The following is a 26,542-nucleotide window of genomic DNA, read 5'->3' as shown; positions in this document are numbered from 1 at the left end:
ATGAGGAGAAAGAGGGAAGAGGAGCGCATGCTGTAGAGAGAGAGAGGGGGGAGTGACAAAGAAAAAATATGATAGAGAGGAAGCTACTAGGGCATCTTTTTGAAATCAATCGAATATCCAATTGTTATGCATCTCACATCTCTTCACATGAGTGGGTTGGTGAGTGGGTTCATGAATGAGTGGTTGTTGCAACTGAGGGATGTTGGTGTGAAAAGACCCTCCAACTGAATGTTGTCCTTGTTTGCCCTAGATGGCAAACATCCATGTTTTATTACAGTACCAAGCTACACTCCTGGTTTTGATGCTGCCATTCATCCCTACATTAACACTCATCATGTATTAAACATGTTTGCCTTCATGTTGGCTGTAGCATTATGTTCATTGCAGCAATGGTACAGACTCTGATCCACAGTCCCCCCCCAAAGACCGAAATGTTGAGCATCAAGCACTTATGCTAAGCTGTTCAAACCACATCCACTTCCTGTGTCTGAGGCAGCTAGCTGTAGCAGTCAGGCAGTGTAAAACGAGGGATTAAAGCAGCACAAAGACACCCCCACTCAGAACCCTGTCGAGCTCATAGGACTGGTCTGGGACAGTAGCTCAGTGACAGTTGGGGAATATACTGCATGAAGTGCTGCAGGCAGCTTTGGTTGGGTTGAGGAGGACAGACATTGGGTTTGGGTTGAGGTGGACTACAGATGATGGAGGAGAGGATGGGGAACTGTTGGAGCTATACCAAGGTGAATGTAAAACTAACCCTAACCAAGCTGTATCGTCTGTGTTCCTTTGCTAGTACTGTCAATGGACGGAGACGCATCTTTGCTAAATGTTCTGAGGGGTAGGCTACTCGAGTGTGTGATCCACTACAGTAGGGATGTTTTTTGTAGGCTGTCGTACAGTGTAACTGTTGTCTATGGACTAGCCTGTTTGTAGTGTAGCCTATTTCTATTCTCCAGACATTTTGGCTGAAATCAGGTGTTTTAATAAGGTGATAGATAAGGCAACATTATGCAGCATCATTAAGTTTTTCCGTATTCTACACATGCTTAGGCTATATGACAGAGGAGAGACAATGCATAGAAACGATCAATTTGACAATCGTGCACCTTTTCGTTCCTGTTAGACTGTACAGTACTGATGAGGGACAGTGTTTAGGCGGAATAACTGCATTAAGCTATGAATAATGTACACGGCCATTGTGGGTTAGGGTACTCTAAAACTACCTACAGTTGAAGTCTTTACTTGAGTGAAGGAGACTGAATGGGTTTCTGTAAATGGTGAAAAGTCCCTCTTGAGTCAGGGCCAGTTCATCGGTGGAGGTGTTTCTGCTTGTAACCTAAATAGCTTACAGCAATACTACAGGGTTACAGTGTTGCTTCTTGTAACCTCAACACTGCATAGCTACAATGTTTCTTCTTGTAACCTCAACACTGCATAGCTACAATGTTTCTTCTTGTAACCTCAACACTGCATAGCTACAATGTTTCTTCTTGTAACCTCAATACTGCATAGCTACAATGTTTCTTCTTGTAACCTCAACACTGCATAGCTACAATGTTTCTTCTTGTAACCTCAATACTGCATAGCTACAATGTTTCTTCTTGTAACCGCAATACTGCATAGCTACAATGTTTATTCTTGTAACCTCAATACTGCATAGCTACAATGTTTCTTCTTGTAATCACAATACTGCATAGCTACAATGTTTCTTCTTGTAATCACAATACTGCATAGCTACAATGTTTATTCTTGTAACCTCAACACTGCATAGCTACAATGTTTCTTCTTGTAACCGCAATACTGCATAGCTACAATGTTTCTTCTTGTAACCTCAACACTGCATAGCTACAATGTTTCTTCTTGTAACCTCAACACTGCATAGCTACAATGTTTCTTCTTGTAACTGCAATACTGCATAGCTACAATGTTTCTTCTTGTAACCTCAACACTGCATAGCTACAATGTTTCTTCTTGTAACCTCAACACTGCATAGCTACAATGTTTCTTCTTGTAACCTCAACACTGCATAGCTACAATGTTTCTTCTTGTAACCTCAACACTGCATAGCTACAATGTTTCTTCTTGTAACCTCAACACTGCATAGCTACAATGTTTCTTCTTGTAACCGCAATAATGCATAGCTACAATGTTTCTTCTTGTAACCTCAACACTGCATAGCTACAATGTTTCTTCTTGTAACCTCAACACTGCATAGCTACAATGTTTCTTCTTGTAACCTCAACACTGCATAGCTACAATGTTTCTTCTTGTAACCTCAACACTGCATAGCTACAATGTTTCTTCTTGTAACCTCAACACTGCATAGCTACAATGTTTCTTATTGTAACCTCAACACTGCATAGCTACAATGTTTCTTATTGTAACCTCAACACTGCATAGCTACAATGTTTATTCTTGTAACCTCAACACTGCATAGCTACAATGTTTCTTCTTGTAACCGCAATACTGCATAGCTACAATGTTTCTTCTTGTAACCTCAACACTGCATAGCTACAATGTTTATTCTTGTAACCTCAACACTGCATAGCTACAATGTTTCTTCTTGTAACCTCAACACTGCATAGCTACAATGTTTCTTATTGTAACCTCAACACTGCATAGCTACAATGTTTATTCTAGTAACCTCTATACTGCATAGCTACAATGTTTCTTCTTGTAACCTCAACACTGCATAGCTACAATGTTTCTTCTTGTAACCTCAACACTGCATAGCTACAATGTTTATTCTTGTAACCTCAATACTGCATAGCTACAATGTTTCTTCTTGTAACCGCAATACTGCATAGCTACAATGTTTATTCTAGTAACCTCAACACTGCATAGCTACAATGTTTCTTCTTGTAACCTCAATACTGCATAGCTACAATGTTTCTTCTTGTAACCTCAGTACTGCATAGCTACAATGTTTCTTATTGTAACCTCAACACTGCATAGCTACAATGTTTCTTCTTGTAACCTCAATACTGCATAGCTACAATGTTTCTTCTTGTAACCTCAATACTGCATAGCTACAATGTTTCTTCTTGTAACCTCAGTACTGCATAGCTACAATGTTTCTTCTTGTAACCTCAATACTGCATAGCTACAATGTTTCTTCTTGTAACCTCAACACTACATGATTAGTGTTTCTGCTTGTAACCAAAGTACAGCAATACTACAGGCATCCATTATCCCATAGAAGACAATGTGTGTCATAGCTACACTATTAGCTATTTATGAAACCCCCAAACCTCACAATGATGTCAAAAACATGAATTACACCTATCCATAAATCAAGCATTTTATCTGATTGGTGGCTTTGGCTGGTAAGTCTCTTTTGGAATCGGTACAGCTAGCTCCAAGAAGGACTAGGCACTAAGGTAGAAAGGCCAGCTTGTTCCACTGTTAAATTCAATTACCTGAACTCTTTTTATTCGACCCTATTAGCTTATTAGAAGGCAGGTGTGCCAAACAGGCTTGGATAATAGTTAGATGCACTATGCAGAAAAGCGCTCTGCCATTTCCTTGTTGCTAAAATTTGAATAGTTTGCCTAATTTCAGTTTATGTGGCAAAACAATCAAGTAGTATAGAGAATTATGGTACCACCTAAACTGCTGTGAAATACCTTTTCCATAAACAAAAATATTGTATTTTCAGCTGTTTGAATCTGGTGTACAAAATCAAAGGTAAAAGACGCAAAAACAAACCTTAAAAATGGGAAGCATAGGAATAGTGCATATAGAACAGATCTACCGCTTCTTAGACTTGCTTTCAATGAGAATGACAGATCTAATATTTCACATCTCTATGTGAATTTTGTCGGGTCGTCTAAAAAGTAACATGTTGGAGCTTTATTAAGTGTCCGCAGCAAAGTGAGAGAGTATAGCTAATTATTGACTGTGAAACCCTTGGCCTTAGAGAAGGGGAACTATTAGCACGGCATTGTGAGTAATGTGAGCAGGCGTTGTACAGCCATTATAATGTATATATAGAAACGTTAAACTCGTTGGCATTTCAGTACTACTGGCAAAAAGTGAGGCTAACATGTTGTCAACACATGTAAAAGGTCATGTAGGAAACTTTTCGTCCTTGCAGCTAGAAAGGATTGCGTTTGTAGCACTGCGAATCCGCCACAACAAAATCCCAGAACGCTCTTCCTAAGGATTGGGATGTTATATTCATGCCTGTTTTTCTTTCTCTCTCTTCTGTTTGCAGGATCAGTTTGATAACCTAGAGAAGCATACACAGTCAGGCATCGAGTTCGTGGAGAGGTACAGTAAATTCGTCAAAGAGAGATCGGAGATTGAAATCAGCTATGCAAAGCAGATTAGGTGAGTGTTTCTGTTTTGCCCTGTTATGATACTGTAAGTCTGGTTCTCTGTCTAGATATTTCACCAGTGAATGAAATGGATAGTATTCTTCAATAATTCAATAATTTCGGCCTCAGCCTTCTTCAGCATACAGAGTATAACATACAGTGCATTCGGAAAGTATTCAGACCCCTTGAAGTATTCAGACCCCTTGACTTTTTCCACATTTTGTTACATTACAGCCTTATTATAAAATGGACAAAATCGTTTACAATCTACACACAATACCCCATAATGACAAAGCACAATTTTTGCAAATGTATCAAAAAATATATGTATCACATTTACAGACCCTTTACTCAATACTTTGTTGAAGAAACCTTTGGCAGCAATTACAGCCTCAAGTCTTCTTGGGTATGACGCTACAAGCTAGGCGCACCTGTATTTTGGGAGTCTCCCATTTTTCTCTGCAGATCCTCTTAAGTTCTGTCAGGTTAGATGGGGAGCGTCGCTGCACAGCTTTTTTCAGGTCTCTCCAGAGATTTTCGATCGGGTTCAAGTCTGGGCTCTGGCTGGGCCACTCAAGGACATTCAGAGATTTGTCCCGAAGCCACTCCTGCGCTGTCTTGGCTGTGTGCTTAGGGTCGTTGTCCTGTTGGAAGGTGAACCTTTGCCCCAGTCTTAGGTCCTGAGTGCTCTGGAGCAGGTTTTCATAAAGGATCTCTCTGTACTTTGCTCCATTTCCCCTTTGATCCTGACTAGTCTCCCAGTCCCTGCTGCTGAAAAACATCCCCACAGCATGATGCTGCCACCACCATGCTTCACCATAGAGATGGTGCCAGGTTTCCTCCAGACGTCACACTTGGCATTCAGGCTTCTCTGATTTCATCAGACCAGAGAATCTTGTTTCTCATGGTCTGAGAGTCTTCAGATGCCTTTTGGCAAACTCCAAGGGGGCTGTCATGTGCCTTTTACTGAGGAGTGGCTTCCGTCTGGCAATTCTACCATAAAGGCCTGATTGGGGGAGTGCTGCAGAGATGGTTGTCCTTCTAGAAGGATCTCCCATCTCCACAGAGGAACTCTGGAGCTCTGTCAGAGTGACCGTCGGGTTCTTGGTCACCTCCCTGACCAAGGCCATTCTCCACCCATTTCTCAGTTTGGCCGGGCGGCCAGCTCTAGGAAGAGTCTTGATGGTTCCAAACTTCTTCTATTTAAGAATGATGGAGGCCACTGTGTTCTTGGGGACCTTGAAAGCTGCAGAAACTATTTGGTAACCTTTCTGTGCTTCGACACAATCCTGTCTCGGAGCTCTACGGACAATTCCTTCGACCTCATGGCTTGGTTTTTGACATGCACTGTCAATTGTGGGATCTTATATAGACAAGTGTGTGCCTTTCCAAATTATGTCCAATCAATAGAATTTACCACAGGTGGACTCCAATTAAGTTGCAGAAACATCTCAAGGACGATCAATGGAAACAGGATGCACCTGAGCTCAATTTCAAGTCTTGTAGCAAAGAGTCTGAATAGTTTTGGAAATAAGGTATTTCTGTTTTTATTTTTTTTTGTAAATTTGCAAAAATGTACAAAACCTGTTTTCGCTTTGTCATTATGGGGTATTTTGTGTAGATTGATGAGGATTTTTTTTTTTTAATAAGGCTGTAAAGTAATAAAATGTGGAAAAAGTCAAGGGGTCTGAATATTTTCCGAATGCACTGTAATTATAACATATATCTTGTGTACGTAAACTGACTTTTGGTGTCTTGAAAAATGCTTAAAATGAATTATTTGTATTATTTTTAATAAAATTTTTATTTCACCTTTATTTAACCAGGTAAGCTAGTTGAGAACAAGTTCTCATTTACAACTGCGACTTGGCCAAGATAAAGGAAAGCAGTATTGTTTAAGATACTGTATTTCACTGCCATTAAAAACAAGCTTTGTCATGTTTCCACACAGACAAATTCACTGACAGTTTGACAGTGTACACCTTATTCAGCCTGCAGTGAGCACATCACTACTGAGTTTGTTTAAGTGAGGTCCTATCAGAGAGCTCAGCCTGACAGACAGAGGGATGTTAGCTTTACCCAGGTGGATGGCTAGATAAACAGAATGATGATGCCTGTAGCGGAAGTCTCTCTCTTTCTATTCATCCCTGTCTCTCTCTTTCTGTTGCTCTCGCTGTCTCCCTCCATTTCTCTGTGTCTGTAGTCTCTCTCTTTCGCTCTGTCTCTGTCTTTCTCTGTCTCTGTCTCTCTCTCTCTCTCTCTCTCTCTCTCTCTTGCATGACAGTGTTTTCTTGCTGTTTTTTGCTTGAGGACAGAGGAAATAAGGTTGGTGACGGGTGGGGGGTGGGAGGCATGTGTTTCCATAGTAACAAGGTATCAGTATTATCATCCCCAGCCTGCGCTGACCCACATTTCTCTTTCTCCAATCACGGTGGAGTATCGGTCGTGTAGTTCCGCCCCCCTTTTAAACACCCCCAAGCCCTCCTTTCCTCAAATAGAGTAGGGGTGAGGGTGTGAGGGCATACTCTTCCTAGGCTCTCTTCTACCCCAACAACAAACAGCAGAGGTCTGCCCAAAAAATCCCATATCTGGTTCCCTAGAGAGGGCCTCGAGGAGGGCTAAAGACTCTAATTACTGACTACTGACCAACCCCCATCCAGCACCCCTCATCTGCACCCCTAAACCCCTAACCCCACCTCCTTCTCTTTCTAGATAAATCTCCCTTCACTAAGGAGATAATAGGACTAGTAGTACCTTACTCTGTTTGCATGGCACACACACACACACACACACACACACACACACACACACACACACACACACACACACACACACACACACACACACACACACACACACACACACACACACACACACACACACACACACACGTAATGACCTAATTCGTTTCCGTATCTGTCTCACTTTAGTATCTGCAACACATGCATAGTCTTTCCATGTTGTGATGTGTTTTATTGAACCTGACGACTCTGCAGATGTGGCAGTCAGATGTTTTAATTCACTCTGCTTAAACAGTAGAACTGTAGGACTCATATCTCTCCATCTGAAACAGATTTGTTTCCCATGTGGACGGCCTTCTGCTATCACAGGAAAATAGGATTTGCAAGTTACAGAATGGATAGGCCTGTTTCTAAAGCTTTTTTGGGTCGGACACAATGTGCATCTTTGTGTGTGTTGTTTGTTTCTGCATCCGGACTAATTATTCTCCCCCTGATAAAGTTAGCTCGTTAAAGCAGGTTGAATCTACTGGGCACGCTCAGACCCATAGAACACAGCCCTGCTACAGTAGATCTAATGAACACACTGAAATTGGCCCTTTGAAAATAAATAAAATAAAAATAGTAAAGTAGGCTACAGTGCATTACGCTCAGTAACACACATTGGTATAATCTACAGTACAGGACAGTAGGTTAAGGTCTGTGTGCATACTATTTAGGGGAATGGGTATTAAAAATACACTGTGTGGCACAGTATCACTCAATATGGGGCACAATAATTCATATTCCATTACCCCAACACACACACACTGGTCTAATCCTCATTAAGTAGGCACCCTCTGGTTGTCTGTGTGTTGGTTAACTATGCTACGGAGGAGGAGGAAGGGCAAATGCATTCTGCCATGACATCTGGCCATGAGTGAGAGACAGCCAGGTTCAAAAGCGAGGGAGGAGAGGTAGATCTGCCTAGCAACAGAGTAGACACAAGGTTAGAGGAGTTGTGGCATATATATATATATATATATATATATATATATATATATATATATATATATATATATATATGAGAGATAGAGAATGCTTTAGTGCTTTTACCACATGCATGATTCATTCATGGTGGAGTTATGTATTTATATATGTATATATATATTATTTTTTACCCCTTTTTCTCGCCAATTTTGTGATATCCAATTGGTAGTTACAGTCTTGTCCCATAGCTGCAACTCCCGCTCTGCTTCTTGACACACTGCTCACTCAACCCGGAAGCCAGCCGCACCAATGTGTCGGAGGAAACACCGTCCAGCTGGCGACCGAAGTCAGCGTGCATGTGCCCGGCCCGCCACAAGGAGTCGCTAGAGTGTGATGGGACAAGGACATCCCGGCCGGCCAAACCCTCCCCTAACTTGGACGACGCTGGGCCAATTGTGCACCGTCTCATCGGTCTCCCGGTCACGGCTGGCCCAAGACACAGGCTGGGATCAAACCCGGGTCTGTAGTGATGCCTCAGACCGCTGCGCTACTCGGGAGGCCTATACTGCCTTGTTAAGGGTGGAGTTCGGCTTGCATGGTAGTCTAATAAGGATGATTATTGTCTCATTTTTCTTCTACCAATGAATTCTAGACTAGTTGTTAGTCAGCATGATTAATATTGTCCATGTTATATTGGTACAGTAATATAATAGTCTTTATTGTAGCACAATTTTTTCCTTCCATTATACAGTTGACATTAAAAGGGCAGCCATGACCATGTTGTTGCAGGGGTTCGATTCTACTGTTTCTGTCGACCTTCATTCTACTCACCATGTAGGACTTGACCTCTATTCCTACTGAAAGGGTTAATGGTCCAAACATCAGCATAGTAAACAGCAGCACACCATGCATGAGTGAAGAGGACCTAGCTACAATGTGACTCACCATTCGCTGCCTGCCTGCCAACCAGCATGCCTCAATGCTTCCTGATTCACTCTGCGTCTGTCTGCTGAAATCTAATTGGCTTGTCTGGTCTGTTGCCGTTTGTAGGTGGATTCTTCTAATAGGTTTACCTATTTTTATTGGCTGATTGAGTAGCCTACTGTGTGTGGTTGTGTGTGCATACATGCGTGTGCTTGTTAGTCTGTATTAAACTGTGTTGACACACAGAGAAAAAATGGAGCTGGGTGATGAGTTGATCCGACTATCACTATTAAACAAACAAACACAGCAACAGAGAGAAAGACAGGACACGAGGGAGACAGAGTGAGGGTTAAAGAGAGAGAGACACAGAGAGAGATAGGGAAAGAGAGGCAGAGGGACAGAGAGGCAGAGAGAGGTGGAAGCGAGCAAGACAAAAGCGAGGTAGAGAGAGGTGAGTGCATGAATCTCAGTATATTCGTCACAGTGGTCACACGGTCCAGAACTCTGGTGTCCTCTCATTAACCCTTCACCTACAGTACAGCTGACAGTTTTAAACAGCATACTACATACTAAATCTGTATGCCAGCCTGTTTTATTTGACACACTCATCTTGTGCCAGCAGGCTTGTGTAGCCAATGTCAGAAAGAGGGCGTAGTCCGGAGGAGAAAAGCATGTTTCTTCATGGTGACTGAATTTTTGGTCCTGGGGCCATAAGCATTATTACTGGAACAGGACGTGGAGATGGAGGGATGGAGGTGGGAGGGGAGGGATGGAGGTGGGAGGGGAGGGATGGAGGTGGCAGGGGAGGCGTGGAGGTGGCAGGGGAGGCGTGGAGGTGGCAGGGGAGGCGTGGTGGCAGGGGAGGGTGGGAGGGGAGGCATGGAGGTGGGAGGGGAGGGATGGAGGTGGGATGAGAGGGTGGGAGGGGAGGCATGAGGGTGGGATGAGGAGGGTAGGGATGGAGGTGGGAGGGGAGGTGGGAGGAGAGGGATGGAGGTGGGAGGGGAGGTGGGAGGGAAGGCATGGAGGTGGGAGGGGAGGCATGGAGGTGGGAGGGTGGAAGGGGAGGCATAGAGGTGGGAGGGGAGGCATGGACGTGGGAGGAGAGGGTGGGAGGGAAGGCATGGAGGTGGGAGGGGAGGTGTGGAGGTGGCAGGGGAGGATGGGAGGGGAGGCATGGAGGGAGTGGGGGGGGAGGGTGGAAAGGGAGGCATGGAGGTGGGAGGGGAGGGTGGGAGGGGAGGCATGGAGGTGGGAGGGGAGGCATGGAGGTGGGAGTGGAGGGTGGATGGGGAGGCATGGAGATGGGAGGGGAGGCATGGGGGTGGGAGGGGAGGCATGGAGGTGGGAGGAGATGGTGGGGGTGGAGGCATGGAGGTGGGAGGGGAGGGGTGGGAGGAGAGGGTGGGGGTAGAGGCATGGAGGTGGCAGGGGAGGGTGGGAGGGAGGGGAGGCATGGAGGTGGGAGAGGAGGGTGGGAGGGGAGGCATGGAGGTGGGAGGAGAGGGTGGGAGGGGAGGGATGGAGGTGGGAGGCATGTAGGTGGGAGGCGAGGGTGGGAGGGGAGGCATGGAGGTGGGAGGGAGGCATGGCAGAAAGCCCTCTGGTATAGATGATCTGTTGGCACGGTGACATGAACATCAGTAATGGAGGAGGAACACAGTGGAGTGCTATTATAATAACCCATTGGGATAGTAAACACATTGTAATAATAATCATTTGGTGGGTACTTATATTTTTCCTGCTTCACATGTGGAAATGTTTTTTTTATATGTCAACTCCCCCTGAGACACCCTTGGATAGTGGGGTCACGGCCAGGATCAACCACTATCAGCGGTGACACTGAGCAATTACGGTTAAGTGCCTTGCTCAAGGGCACGCCGACAGATTTTTTTACCTTGTCGGCTCGAACTCGAACCAGTGACCTTTCGGTTACTGACTCAGTGCTCTATCCACTAGGCTACCTGCCACCCAAACATATCATAAACATACCATAGTAGTACTGTAGTAGTAACTGTATACAGTATATTACTGTGGTTGTAACTAGTAGTAATAACAAGCAGCAGTGTATATATATATATATATATTATTATGGTTGTATCTAGTAGTAACAGAACCCTGCTGCTTGTTATTTTTTCACAGGAATCTATCAAAGAAGTATCAACCAAAGAAGAACTCAAGAGAAGAGGAGGAGAACAAGTGAGTTTGGCACCCAGACGCAACCACAAAGTTACTTAAATCACAGTTATATACTGTATTGCATTTGGATTGTTAGTTATAAGGCTATTTCCTCTCATTTGGTAGCTAATGAAGTAGGCCTAATGTTTCTCCCAACATCTGAGCATCTTATAGCACCCTAGATAAGATGCTGTGTCAGGCCCCTCTACATCGGCGCCTTCTCTGACATCACTTCCTTTGACATGTGACCTGTCAGATACACGTCATGCCGGGCCTTCCTGTCAACGCTGAACGAGCTGAACGACTACGCAGGACAGCACGAGGTCATTGCTGAGAACCTGACCTCTCAGATCATCACTGAACTCTCACGGTACCTCACAGAGCTCAAGGCAGAGAGGAAATCGGTGAGAACACATACACTTCCTGTTTGTATTCTGATCCATCTACTGTTTGTGTGCGCTATATATTTTATATATATCTATATCCATCCATCCATCTTTCTGGTCTGTTTCTCAGTATTCTGTCTGTTTATATCTCTGTGTATGTTGTTCCCTCTGTCTCGCTCTGTCTTTACATCTATTGTTCTCTCCTACACTTCTTACCCTTAAACGTACAGTTTACTTTATAGACAGTACAACTAGGCTGTAGCCAGAAACCAGGCACACTTGCCCACAGGAAAGAGAGAGAGAGCAAGGCCCATCCCCTCCGTGTGCCCTGTCCTATCCTCTCTACACAGATGTCATAGCTGAGGAAATATAGATATGCAGCCAACCGCACAAAGACATGCCACTGGGCCAACACGACTCTATGCTTGCATCTCAAATGACACCCTATTCCCTAGGGCTGTGGTCAAAAGTACTGCACTATATAGGGAATATGGTGCCATTTGGGATGCGGTCTATGACTCCTTTATATGGAACAGATCATAGACTTCCCTATCATATCTTATCATTAAGAGTTTATTTTTCTCTTATAAACCATCTGGCAAAGATGCATGGAACATACAGTATATTTAAACTCTGAACTCACGTTTTTCCTTCCCATTATAAAGTAATTTGTTAGAGCAGGAGAGGTGCAGAATGCAGCATTAACACAGTAATAGTATCTTAGTTAGGAGGAAAAAAGAGAACAGAAAAGAGTGGCTACCCTTCAGACATCAACCTTCGTCAAAGAAAATAAAAATTACTCAACTGGAATAAGAGCAGTTTGTCAGAAAAGCCATCACAACCTCTCATGTCACGGAAGCTCAGCGAGGGGAATCCATCGTAGAAAACTGCAAAGAGCAGGTTGTCAGTGGCTGACATGACCTTTCAGACTGACCTCTCTAAGCATTTGTCTACACACCACACAGTCAAGAACGAGCAGCAACACTGTATGTCCTCCCTCCTTACCTTTAAAAGACCACGGCAGGAAGACAGAAAACACTAACGGATTATTTTCCTCTTAAAGCTAATTTAGAACAACAAAGAGGGCAGGGGGGATTTCCAGTGAGCTCTAACTGTCTCTGGGTTTGTTTGAAGAAGAATCCTCAGGCCCTCGGGGTTTTCCCTGGTCTGTTGGCTCTGGCTCTGGTTTGATCCAGCCTGGCTTGGCCTGGTTCTGGCCCCGGGTCTGGGTCTCTGTCTGTCTAGTGTCTTGTGTTTGGCACTGCTTCCAGAGGATTGGCCCTCATTCATTAGAATGTTCCCCCTCAGACTATCAGACACACACACACACACACACACGGTATCCATTCACTCCGTTCCAGCCATTATTATGAGCTGTCCTCTCGGCAGCCTCCACCATACGTGTTAAGAGAAGGAATCAAGAGATGCTAGAACAAGGAGTAACCAGTGATAAAATAACCAGTGATAAAATAACCAGTGATAAAATAACCAGTGATAAAATAACCAGTGATACAATAACCCGTGATACAATAACCCGTGATACAATAACCCGTGATACAATAACCAGTGATACAATAACCAGTGATAAAATAACCAGTGATACAATAACCAGTGATACAATAACCAGTGATACAATAACCCGTGATACAATAACCAGTGATAAAATAACCAGTGATACAATAACCAGTGATACAATAACCAGTGATACAATAACCCGTGATACAATAACCAGTGATACAATAACCAGTGATACAATAACCAGTGATAAAATAACCAGTGATACAATAACCAGTGATACAATAACCAGTGATACAATAACCCGTGATACAATAACCAGTGATACAATAACCAGTGATACAATAACCAGTGATACAATAACCAGTGATACAATAACCCGTGATACAATAACCCGTGATACAATAACCAGTGATACAATAACCAGTGATACAATAACCAGTGATAAAATAACCAGTGATACAATAACCAGTGATAAAATAACCAGTGATAAAATAACCAGTGATACAATAACCCGTGATACAATAACCAGTGATACAATAACCAGTGATACAATAACCCGTGATACAATAACCAGTGATACAATAACCAGTGATACAATAACCAGTGGTACAATAACCAGTGATACAATAACCAGTGATACAATAACCAGTGATAAAATAACCAGTGATACAATAACCAGTGATACAATAATCAGTGATACAATAACCAGTGATACAATAACCAGTGATACAATAACCAGTGATACAATAACCCGTGATACAATAACCAGTGATACAATAACCAGTGATACAATAATCAGTGATACAATAACCAGTGATACAATAACCAGTGATACAATAACCAGTGCTAAAAAAAAACATTGGAACTACTGTTGCTCGTTACCCGACACATCCCATTCCTTCCTGACGGATTCTATGGTACCAGTTATGTTGACGTAGATCTGTCCACAAGAGATTATATCAGCTCTATACCAACAAATTCCCTTCATCCAGAGATAGTAGACTCTCTGTTAAGCAACATTAAAGTGGCTTTTCCCTCCCTCACTCAATTCCATAGCTTTTGTCAGTTTATTGGTTTTGGAGGACAGTTAATGAGTTTTATCTGTATGATGGTGATGACTGACCCTGTGTTCTCCTATTCATCTATAGTCCGTCTATGTTACTGTCACATATCACTATCACATAGATCCCTCTACAATGGAACCAAATCGTGTCAGTCTTTGACTGGTTCATTGGCACACGGAGACAATGTCTGGCGCTCGGTTTTGGCTCTGTTTGTTCAATGTTGTTACAGTTTGTTGTTGGTCTACTAGAGTACTACACGATAAGAATGCTACAAGCATGTGGATTTTGTGGTTTTTCCTTGTGCTTCCAGGAGAAGTTGTCAGCCTGATGTGCTGTAACCTGGTGGTCAGCCTGATGGGCTGTAAACCTGGTGGTCAGCCTGATGGGCAGTGACCTGGTGGTCAGCCTGATGGGCAGTGATCTGGTGGTCAGCCTGATGGGCAGTAACCTGGTGGTCAGCCTGATGGGCAGTGACCTGGTGGTCAGCCTGATGGGCTGTAAACCTGGTGGTTAGCCTGATGGGCAGTGACATGGTGGTCAGCCTGATGGGCAGTGACCTGGTGGTCAGCCTGATGGGCAGTGACATGGTGGTCAGCCTGATGGGCAGTGACCTGGTGGTCAGCCTGATGGGCTGTAAACCTGGTGGTCAGCCTGATGTGCTGTAAACCTGGTGGTCAGCCTGATGGGCAGTAACCTGGTGGTCAGCCTGATGGGCAGTGACCTAGTGGTCAGCCTGATGGGCAGTGACCTGCTGGTCAGCCTGATGTGCTGTAACTTGGTGGTCAGCCTGATGGGCTGTAAACCTGGTGGTCAGCCTGATGGGCAGTGACCTGGTGGTCAGCCTGATGGGCAGTGACCTGGTGGTCAGCCTGATGAGCTGTAACCTGGCGGTCAGCCTGATAGGCTGTGACCTGGTGGTCAGCCTGATGGGCTGTAACCTGGTGGTCAGCCTGATGGGCTGTAACCTGGTGGTCAGCCTGACGGGCTGTAACCTGATGCTCAGTGTGTCACTCTGTCTAGCAGCCAACATCCTTGTCGTTGTCATGCCAAACACACAGCAGAAAGAGACTGGCACAGCCTGTTGTGCAGTGCACCTGTGTTGTGACTGTGTTGTTGAATATTGTACTGTACTGCATGTCAGTGCATGTCGATAATATGCGAAGCTCGAGAGCTTCACATGCTCATTCATAATTTCTGATTCTATCTGTGTATGTTACTAGTTTGCTTGTAGTAACAGTACTGGCTATATAAAACATCTGAAGAAGCAGTCTAGAATAGAAACAGGTGGCCTTGTTCAGAGATGCTAAGCGTTTGGCCCAAAGTAAGTAGCCTATTATTTATACTGCACGGTTATTTATTCAGCTGGGAGAGAACAGGAATACGTTCTGCCTCTCTTCAATCAATCAATCAATCAATCAAATGTATTTATGAAGCCCTTTCTACATCAGCAGATGTCACAAAGTGCTATACAGATAACCAGCCTAAAACCCCAAACAGCAAGCAATGCAGATGTAGAAGCACGGTGGTTAGGAAACACTCCCTAGAAAGGCAGGAACCTAGGAAGAAACCTAGAGAGGAACCAGGCCTTGAGGGGTGGCCAGTCCTCTTCTGTCTGTGCCGGGTGGAGATGATAACAGTACATGGCCAAGATGTTCAAACGTTCATAGATGATCAGCAGGGTCAGATTGGTTGTAGAGAGTGCAACAGGTCAGCACCTCAGGAGTAAATGTCAGTTGGCTTTTCATAGCTGATCATTCAGATTTAGAGACAGCAGGTCTCTTGTAGTGTTTTGCACACATGTAATCATTAACACACACCTTCATAGTCATAAACACTAGTCATCAGTATCTAGCATAGTCATTTGTTTTGCAATTGAAAGATCTGCAGACAGACAGGATCGTCAAGTTCCTGTCTATGACTGTCCCTCCTGGGAGGCTTACAGGAGCCTACTGGCCTTTCATTGGGACAGGACAGGACAGGTTATTCTGTCTACAGTACAGAAGGAGAGGAGCAATAATTGAATGGCTGAGGCTATGAATACAGAGTTTTCGCCCCTGCCCTCTAGAAACCTATTTGTCAAATGTAAGGATCCGAATCACGTTCTGCGCGTGTGTTATTAACACACATTCACGTTTCTCTCTTTACTCACCCTCTTCTGAACCCTCAACCAATATGATCGATATGATGACGTAGCCTATGTCTGTCTCTGACGCATATTTCTGAACAGCTGCAATTCAAACGAACGTTCCAAAAATATAAATGAAGAGCCGGCTACAATTTTCTCTGTCTGTTGGAATGGATATTGCTGTAGCATAAGCAAGATGCAGTCTTCACATTGCATTGGGGCAAAACAATTAGCGTTTGTGTGATGATGTAATCTTTATAGTTATGCTGCCATATAGTCAGGAGTCAATGTTTTCAATGATGATGGAAAAATAACATGAAATTGCTATTGACTGCCTGCCTGTGTCTTGCTTGTGTGATATGCTGTGTAGGCTACATAGCTGGCCTAAATAGCTGCATATATCACCCCTCCTGAAAAAACATTAAATTGCTTGACTACCTGTTTGTGTCATGCTTATGTTTGCAATAGCCTACTGTTACAGCAGACAAATAAATATGTTTGTTCGAACTGTTTTGTGTACAAGTGGCAGCGGAGTGACTGAGCACTGAGAAGCAGCTGAAAGGAGGTAGGCTAGTGGATCCTGCATGCATAGAAATCTCTGTTTTTTCTGCAACAGCAAGTCAGGTTCCAGACAATCCTGAATCGCAGTCACTTCGTAAATGAATACGCTCCATTAATTCCACAGTTATGGAGCTTGTTTTGTATTGTAACCTCCCTCCCTCCTCCCCTTCCTCAACCGCTCCCATTTCTCCCTGGTTGAACCCTCGGTAAGCCCAGCTCTGGGGGGCAAGGAAGGAGGGCCGGAAGGGAGCAGAAGGAGTAAGAGGCGGATCAGGGTCGAGGTCTCCTGTTGTCTCCTCAGCCCAGACAGACCCAGACCCCATTCATAAATGACGGTTTCTCACTGTAACTCTACACTGACTGAAGTGGCCCTCGATGAGCTAAACATGAGGGGTAGTGTTTCACTCTGTTTTCATAGCATCTGATGTGTCTGTGCAGACACACTGGTGGATGAATTGTGGGTCTTTATATCAGTCAGTCAGAGTTAGTGTGTCTTTGCTAAGGTTGCATAACCTAGCTGCACTTGGGTCGCGAATTCTCCAGACCTGACAGTGAAAAATGTGCACCTGCGCACTGATTAAATAGCAGAGAGACACACACAGAGATCCACAGAGTAGCTCAGTGTGGAAGAAGAAAGTGTTCTCGTGTGTCTCCCTGAGAGCTAGTAAAAACATGGAACGCCTCTGAAATATCAAATGGACACCACAGACCATTTCACTGGAGAGAGAACAATGTAAGACAAAGAGAACATTGAAGAACAGTTTGTCTTTTTCTGACCTCTGCACTATCGTGTCATAATAGGGAACTACAGTGGCAAGAAAAAGTATGTGAACCCTTTGGAAATACCTGGATTTGTCACACCCTGGCCTTTGTTATATTGATTTTCTTTATTAGTTTAGTTAGGTCAGGGTGTGACATGGGGGATGTTTGTGTGTTTTGTCTAGTTTAGGGTGTGTGTATTGTTTAGGGGGTTTTGTAGAATGTATGGGGTTGTGTTCAGTGTAGGTGTTTAGGAAAGTCTATGGTTGCCTGGTTTGGTTCTCAATCAGAGACAGCTGTTTATTGTTGTCTCTGATTGGGAGCCATATTTAAGGCAGCCATAGGCTTTAGGTGTTTGTGGGTACTTGTCTATGTTCTATGTTGCATGTGTGCACTTAGTTCGTTTTAGCTTCACGATCGTTTGTTTTTTGTTCGTTTAGTAAGTGTTTGTTTTTTCTTCATTAAAAGATGTCTTTTTTCCACGCTGCGCCTTGGTCCACTCATTTGTCTCATAACGATCGTGACAGGATTTCTGCATAAATTGGTCATAAAATGTGATCTGATCTTCATCTAGGTCACAACAATAGACACAGTCTGCTTAAACTAATAACACAAAAACAATTCTACGTTTTCATGTCTTTATTGAACACACCGTGTAAACATTCACAGTGCAGGGTGGGAAAAGTGAACCCTTGGATTTAATAACTGGTTGACCCTCCTTTGGCAGCAATAACCTCAACCAAACGTTTTCTGTAGTTGCGGATCAGACCTGCACAACGGTCAGGAAGAATGTTGGACAATTCCTCTTTACAAAATTGTTTCAGTTCAGCAATATTCTTGGGATGAACAACTCTCTTGCTGTCATGCCACAGCATCTCAATCGGGTTGAGGTCAGGACTCTGACTGGGCCACCCCAGAAGGAGTATTTTCTTCTGTTGAAGCCATTCTGTTGTTGATTTACTTCAACAACTTCTGTTGAGCTTCAATTGGCGGACAGATAGCCTAACATTCTCCTGCAAAATGTCTTGATAAACTTGGGAATACATTTTTCCATCGATGATAGCAAGCTGTCCAGGTCCTGAAGGCAGCAAAGCAGCCCCAAACCATGATGCTCCCTCCACCATATTTTACAGTTGGGATGAGGTTTTGATGTTGGTGTGTTGTGCCTTTTTTTTCTCCACACATAGTGTTGTGTGTTCCTTCCAAACAACTACACAGTAGTTTCATCTGTCTACAGAATATTTTGCCAGTAGCGCTATGGAACATCCAGATGCAGTTTTGCAAAACTTCAGACGTGCAGCAATGTTTTTGTTGGACAATCAATCAATCAATCAAGTTTATTTTATATAGCCCTTCGTACATCAGCTAATATCTCGAAGTGCTGTACAGAAACCCAGCCTAAAACCCCAAACAGCTAGCAATGCAGGTGTAGAAGCACGGTGGCTAGGAAAAACTCCCTAGAAAGGCCAAAACCTAGGAAGAAACCTAGAGAGGAACCAGGCTATGAGGGGTGGCCAGTCCTCTTCTGGCTGTGCCGGGTGGAGATTATAACAGAACTATGCCAAGATGTTCAAAAATGTTCATAAGTGACAAGCATGGTCAAATAATAATCATGAATAATTTTCAGTTGGCTTTTCATAGCCGATCATTAAGAGTTGAAAACAGCAGGTCTGGGACAGGTAGGGGTTCCGTAACCGCAGGCAGAACAGTTGAAACTGGAATAGCAGCAAGGCCAGGCGGACTGGGGACAGCAAGGGGTCATCATGCCCGGTAGTCCTGACGTATGGTCCTAGGGCTCAGGTTCTCAGAGAGAGAGAAAGAAAGAGAGAACGAGAGAATTAGAGAGAGCATACTTAAATTCACACAGGACACTGGATAAGACAGGAGAAGTACTCCAGGTATAACCAACTGACCCTAGCCCCCCGACACATAAACTACTGCAGCATAAATACTGGAGGCTGAGACAGCAGTCGCTTCTTCTGTGGTGTCCTCCCATGAACACCATTCTTGTTTAGTGTTCTGTATCGTAGACTGGTCCATAGAGATGTTAGCATGTTCCAGAGATTTCTGTAAATCTTTAGCTGACACTCTAGGATTCTTCTTAACCTCATTGAGCATTCTGCACTGTGCTCTTGCAGTCATCTTTGGAGGACGGCCACTCCTAGGGAGAGTAGCAACAGTGCTGAACTTTCTCCATTTATAGACAATTTGTCTTACCGTGGACTGATGAACATCAAGGCTTTTAGAGATACTTTTGTAAACCTTTTCAGCTTTATGCAAGTCAACAATTATTAATCGTAGGTCTTCTGAGATCTCTTTGTTCGAGGCGTTGTTCACATCAGGCAATGCTTCTAGTGAATAGCAAAGAAGAAAAAACATTTTTTTTTAGGGCAGCGCAGCTCTAACCAACATCTCCAATCTCGTCTCATTGACTGGACTGCAGGTTAGCGACTCCTGACTCCAATTAGCTTTTGGAGAAGTCATTAGCCTAGGGGTTCACATACTTTTTACAACCTGTTTAAATGATATATTAAATATAGACAAGAAAAATATAATACTTTGTGTGTTTATTAGTTTAAGCGTACTGTGTTTGTCTATTGTTGTGACTTAGATGAAGATCAGATCAAATTTTATGACCAATTTATGCAGAAATCCTGGTAATTCCAAAGGGTTCACATACTTTTTCTTGACACTCTATATCAGTCTGTTTGGGAGTTGTTTTTCTCATACTCACCGTGTGCACCAACAGCACCATATACATGTATCTTGAGGAGTCGGCCTCTACACAGAGCTGGAGCACGGTTCTCTCTGGACGGGCCAGGGCAAGGAGAGGGAGGGAGGCCAGGGTGGAGAGAGAGAGAATACCCCTCTGATCCTCTTTCCCGGTCCGTCTATTCTTCTCCAGTCCCACAGCTCCTACCATAATACACATCTCTGAGAGGATGATGATTGGACTAATGAGTCTGGCGTGGTGTGTGTGTGTGCCCGCTTGTGTACATGTGAGAGAGAACCAAGGAGTGTGTGTGAGAGAAAGAGAGGACATGTAGTCGTTTCGTGTCACGGGAGAGTCAGAGTGCACAGCCTGGAAGCAAATAATCTAACTTGTGACGGTTTCAAGGCTCTATACTGTGTTGTGGTTTTGCTCTCTTCACAGCCACATTCATTGGTCATGCTTGGCTGGTGGCTACGGTACCTGGAGCCAATCCATCCAGCCAGAGCAGGGTCATGTTAGGCTATCTCTATATAATGGTTCACTAGTCTGTTCTCTACTGTACCAGGCGCATAGTGGGCAGGCATGGACAATGACTTTGTCTGGGATAAGAAAACATGTGTCCAAATAAAGGGCTGCCAACTGAACCTGGCATCACAAGACAAATTATTTCAAAATCTCTTCTACCTGACTGTGACTCAACCCATTTTTTTTTAACATTACCCCAAATCATTACTCCCTGGTAGCCCCAAGCCCTGACAGTCAAGTGTTGCTGTTCTGAGGAGGTGAGGAGAGGGGAAAGAGGGAGGTAGGAGAGGGCTTTGTTGGGGAGATCAAAGTGGTGTTTCCTTAACTATACGGGCTGGATGGACCTGGGCCAAGAGGATCGCTGCAGCAGCCTAGTCCAGAAATGTAAATATGGACAGATAGATGCCAATATAGTCTATGTTCTCACCAGAATACCTGCAGCATACCACCCTGCATTCCACTGCTGGCTTGCCTCTGAAGCTAAGCAGGGTTGGTCTTGGTCAGTCCCTGAATGGGAGACCAGATGCTGCTGGAAGTGATGTTGGACAGCCAGTAGGAGACACTCTTTCCTCTGGTCTGAAAAAAAAATATCCCAATGCCCCAGGGCAGTGATTGGTGACATTGCCCTGTGTAGGGTGCTGTCTTTTGGATGGGATGTTAAACTGGTGTCCTGACTCTCTGTGGTCATTAAAGATCCCATGGTACTTATCATAAGAGTAGGGGTGTTAACCCCAGTGTCCTGGCTAAATTCCCAATCTGGCCCTCATACCATCATGGCCAGCAAATCATCCCCAGCTTCCAATAGGCTCATTAATCTCCTCTTCCCTGTAACTATTCCCCAGGTTGTTGTTGTAACTGAGAATGTGTTCTCAGTCAACTTATCTGGTAAAATAACGTAAATATATATATATATATATAGAGTACCAGTCAAAAGTTTGGACACACCTACAGTACTCATTCAAGGGTTTTTCTTAATTTTTTACTATTTTCTACATTGTAGAATAATAGTGAAGACATCAAAACTGTGGAATAACACATATGGATTCATGTAGTAACCAAAAAAGTGTTAAACAAATCAAAATATATTTTATATTTGAGATTCTTCAAAGTAGCCACCTTTTATCTTGATGGCAGCTTTGTACACTTTTGGCATTCTCTCAACCAGCTTCACCTGGAATGCTTTTCCAACAGTCTTGAAGGAGTTCCCACATATGCTGAGCCCTTGTTGGCTGCTTTTCCTTCACTCTGCGGTCCAACTCATCCCAAACCATCTCAATTGGGTTGAGGTTGGGTGATTGTGGATGTCAGGTCAACTGATGCAGCACTCCATCACTCTCCTTGGTCAAATAACCCTTACAGAGCCTGGAGGTGTGTTGGGTCATTGTCCTGTTGAAAAACAAATGATAGTCCCACTAAGCGCAAACCAGATGGGATGGCGTATCGCTGCAGAATGCTGTGGTAGCCATGCTGGTAAAGTGTGCCTTGAATTGTAAATAAATCACAGACAGTGTCACCAGCAAAGCACCATCACACCACCTCCTCCAAGCTTCACGGTGGAAACCACACATCCGGAGATCATCCGTTTACCTACTGTTTCTCACAAAGACATGGCTTTTGGAACCAGAATTCTCAAATTTGGACTCATCAGACCAAAGGACAGATTTCCACCAGTCTAATGTCAATTTCTCGTGTTTCTTGGCCCAAGCAAGTCTCTTCTTCTTATTGGTGTCTTTTAGTAGTGGTTTCTTTGCAGCAATTCGACCATGAAGACCTGATTCCTGTCTCCTCTGAACAGTTGATGTTGAGATGTCTGTTACTTGAACTATGTGAAGCATTTATTTGGGCTGCAATTTCTGAGGCTGGTAACTCTAATGAACTTATCCTCTGCAGCAGCGGTAACTCTGGGTCTTCTTTTCCTGTGGCGGTCCTCGTAAGAGCCAGTTTCATCATAGTGCTTGATGGTTTTTGCGACTGCACTTGAAGAAACGTTCAAAGTTCTTGACATTTTCCTCATTGACTGACTTTCATTTCTTAAAGTAATGATGGACTGTCATTTGTCTTTGCTTATTTAAGCTGTTCTTGCAATAATATGGACTTGGTCTTTTACCTAATAGGGATTTCTTCTGTATACCACCTTTACCTTGTCACAACACAACTGATTGGCTGAAACACATTAAGAAGGAAAGAAATTCCACAAATTAACTTTAAACACCTGTTAATTGAGATGAATTCCAGGTAACTACCTCATGAAGCTGGTTGAGAGAATGCCAAGAGTGTGCAACACTGAATAGCATCATATGGTGCCCATGCCTCGTAAAGCTGCCCGAGTTCAAATCATACACTTAGAAAACTCCTACAGTACTGTATGCTTAGATATTCCACCACAGCCCTGTCTACTACTGTACTGGAACATTGGATATTCTTTATAGCAGCTTGTTTGGGTAGCAATGTTTGTGTCTCAGTGTCTGCGTCCCAAATGGAACCCTATTCTCTATATAGTGGAACAATGTCGTTTGTTTATCTTTTATGGACGTCTTCCCCCTAACACACTGTCTCAGTTGCCTCTGCTCTTGCAAACGTCCCTCTGAAATGTTGTCATGGAGAAGAAAATATTTGCTTGACGGAGAGAGTTTGACAGTAACAATGATGTCACTTGTTCCGGTCTTCTCTGTGTCTTGTGAAATGACTTGCCGCCTGCCTCTCTCTGTGCGGTGACCTGGAGAGGTAAATATTCTTCTTTACTGTCAGTTATGATTGGCTTACAAACCTGTGATCTTTTAAAGGGGAGTTCCCTTTGGCGCTCACCCTTTAGTATGTTTCAGTTGTAGAGCTGAGACACTTGACTACGCCACTGGACTCTCCAATGCATTTTTTGTGGCTCACATCAATCAATCAATCAAATGTATTTATAAAGCCCTTTTTACATCATTGCCGATCATTCAGAGTTAGAGACAGCAGGTGTGGTAGAGGGAGTCCGAGAGAGGGAGTCCGAGAGAGGGAGTCCGAGAGAGGGAGTCCGAGAGAGGGAGTCCGAGTGAGGGAGGGAGAGATATCACGTCACTGACTCAACCCACTCAAGTGACGCACCCCTCTTAGGGACGGCATGGAAGAGCACCAGTAAGCCAGTGACTCGGCCCCCGTAATAGGGTTAGAGGCAGAGAATCCCAGTGGAGACAGGGGAACCGGCCAGGCAGAGACAGCAAGTGTGGTTCGCCGCTCCAGTGCTTTTCCGTTCAGCTTCACACCCATGGGCCAGACGACACTCAATCATAGGACCTACTGAAGGGATGAGTCTTCAATAAAGACTTAAAGGTCGAGACCGAGTCTGCGTCTCTCACATGGATAGGCAGACCATTCCATAAAACTGGAGCTCTATAGGAGAAAGCCCTGTCTCCAGCTGTTTGCTGAGAAATTCTAGGGACAGTAAGGAGGCCTGCGTCTTGTGACCGTAGCATACATGTAGGTATGTACGGCAGGACCAAATCGGAAAGTTAGGTAGGAGCAAGCCCATGTAATGCTTTGTAGGTTATCAGTAAAACCTGTAACTGAAGTTTATTTAGTGCTTCATCCTGGGTAGCCGGAATGTATAGGATTGCAGTAGTCTAATCTAGAAGTGACAAAAGCATGGATACATTTTTCTGCATCATTTTTGGACAGAAAGTTCCCGATTTTTTTGCAATGTTACGAAGATGGAAAAAAGGTGTCCTTGAAATATTCTTGATATGTTCGTCAAAAGAGAGATCAGGGTCCAGAGTAATGCCGGGGTCCTTCACAGTTTAATTTAAGACGACTGTACAACCATCAAGATTAATTGTTAGATCCAACAGAAGATCTCTTTGTTTCTTGGGACCTAGAACTAGCATCTCTGTTTTGTCTGAGTTTAAAAGTAAAATATTTGCCACCATCCACTTCCTTATGTTTGAAACACTGGTTTCCAGGGAGGGCAATTTTGAGTTCTGTGTACCGTCCGCATAGCCGTGAACGTTAATATTATGTTTCCGAATGACACCACCAAGAGGTAAAATATATAGGGAAAACAATAGTGGTCCTAAAACGGAACCTTGAGGAACACCGAAATGTACAGTTGATTTGTCAGAAGACAAACCATCCACAGAACAAACTGATATCTTTCTGACAGATAAGATCTAAACCAGGCCAGAACTTGTCCGTGTAGACCAATTTGGGTTTCCAATCTCTCCAAAAGAATGTGGTGATCGATGGTATCAAAAGCAGCACTAAGGTCTAGGAGCACGAGGACAGATCCAGAGCCTTGGTCTGATGCCATTAAAAGGTAATTTACCAGCTTCACGAGTGCAGTCTCAGTGCTATGATGGGGTCTAAAACCAGACTTTCGTATACATTGTATTTCTTCAGTTTGGCAGTGAGTTGCAGCGCAACAGCTTTTTTTTTTAATTGAGAGGAATGGGAGATTCGATATAGGCCGATTTCTGGGTCAAGATTTGGCTTTTTCTAGAGAGGCTTTATTACTGCCACTTTTAGTGAGTTTGGTACACATCCGGTGGATAAGGAGCCGTTTATTATATTCAACATAGGAGGGCCAAGTACAGGAAGCCGGTCTTTCAGTAGTTTAGTTGGAATAGGGTCCGGTATGCAACTTGAAGTTTTAGAGGCCAAGACTATTTTCATAAATGTGTCAAGGGATATAGGATTAAAAAACTTGAGTGTCTCCCTTGATCCTTCATCCTGGCAGTGTTGTGCAGACTCAGGACAACTGAGCTTTGGAGGAATACGCAGATTTAAAGAGGAGTCCATAATTTGCTTTCTAATGATCATGATCTTTTTGTCAAAGAAGTTAATGAATTTATCACTGCTGAAGTGAAAGCCATCCTGTCCTGGGTAATGCTGCTTTTTAGTTAGCTTTGCCACAGTATCAAAAATACATTTTGGATTGTTCTTATTCTCCTCAATTAAGTTGGAAAAATAGGATGACCGATCAGCAGTGAGGGCTCTTTGATACTGCACGGTACTGTCTTTCCAAGCTAGTCGGAAGACTTCCAGTTTGGTGTAGTGCCATTTCCGTTCCAATTTTCTGGAAGCTTGCTTCAGGGCTCTGGTATTTTCTGTATAACAGGGTGCTAGTTTCTTATGACAAATGGTTTTTGTTTTTAGGGGTGCGACTGCATCTAGGGTATTACGCAAGGTTCCATTTTGTTCCTCAGTTAGGTGGTTAACCGATTTTTGTACTCTGACGTCCTTGGGTAGGTAGAGGGAGTCTGGAAGGGCATCTAGGAATCTTTGGGTTGTCCGAGAATTTATAGCACGGCTTTTGATGATCCTTAGTTGAGGTCTGAACAGATTATTTGTTGCGATTGCAAACGTAATAAATTGGTGGTCCGATAGTCCAGGATTATGAGGAAAAACAATAAGATCCACAATATTTATTCCACGGGACAAAACTAGGTCCAGAGTATGACTGTGGCAGTGAGTAGGTCCGGAGACATATTGAACAAAACCCACTGAATCGATGATGGCTCCGAAAACCTTTTGGACTGCTTCGTGGACTTTTCCATGTGAATATTAAAGTCACCAAAAATGTGAATATTATCTGCCATGACTACAAGGTCCGATCGGACTTCAGGGAACTCAGTGAGGAACAGTGTATAAGGCCCAGGAGGCCTGTAAACAGTAGCTATAAAAAGTGATTGAGTAGGCTGCATAGATTTCATGACTAGAAGCTCAAAAGACGAAAACGCAGTCATTTTTTTTTGTAAATTGAAATTTGCTTTCGTAAATATTAGCAAC

General features: G+C 43.7%; 1 protein-coding gene across 3 annotated transcripts in view; it reads left to right on the top strand.

The window, feature by feature from the left end:
• The first annotated feature begins 601 nt into the window (after positions 1-601).
• The window catches only part of LOC120026082 (formin-binding protein 1-like), a 93,635-nt gene continuing 67,694 nt past the window's right edge, over positions 602-26,542 (top strand). The window contains exons 1-4 of one of the 3 annotated variants that reach the window (XM_038970873.1): positions 602-740; positions 4,217-4,332; positions 11,093-11,149; positions 11,385-11,532. In XM_038970873.1, the coding sequence (XP_038826801.1) occupies positions 699-740; positions 4,217-4,332; positions 11,093-11,149; positions 11,385-11,532 (363 nt within the window). In that variant the 5' untranslated portion in view covers positions 602-698. The remainder of the gene's footprint in view (positions 741-4,216; positions 4,333-11,092; positions 11,150-11,384; positions 11,533-26,542) is intronic. The other 2 variants (XM_038970878.1, XM_038970874.1) reach the window with 2 other exon arrangements.

The sequence above is a fragment of the Salvelinus namaycush genome, chromosome 31 (assembly GCF_016432855.1).
Source record: "Salvelinus namaycush isolate Seneca chromosome 31, SaNama_1.0, whole genome shotgun sequence".
In the NCBI taxonomy this organism is placed as follows: domain Eukaryota; kingdom Metazoa; phylum Chordata; class Actinopteri; order Salmoniformes; family Salmonidae; genus Salvelinus; species Salvelinus namaycush.
The sequence above is the reverse complement of the archived record's forward strand: the minus strand, read 5'-3'. Positions and strand labels throughout refer to the sequence as shown.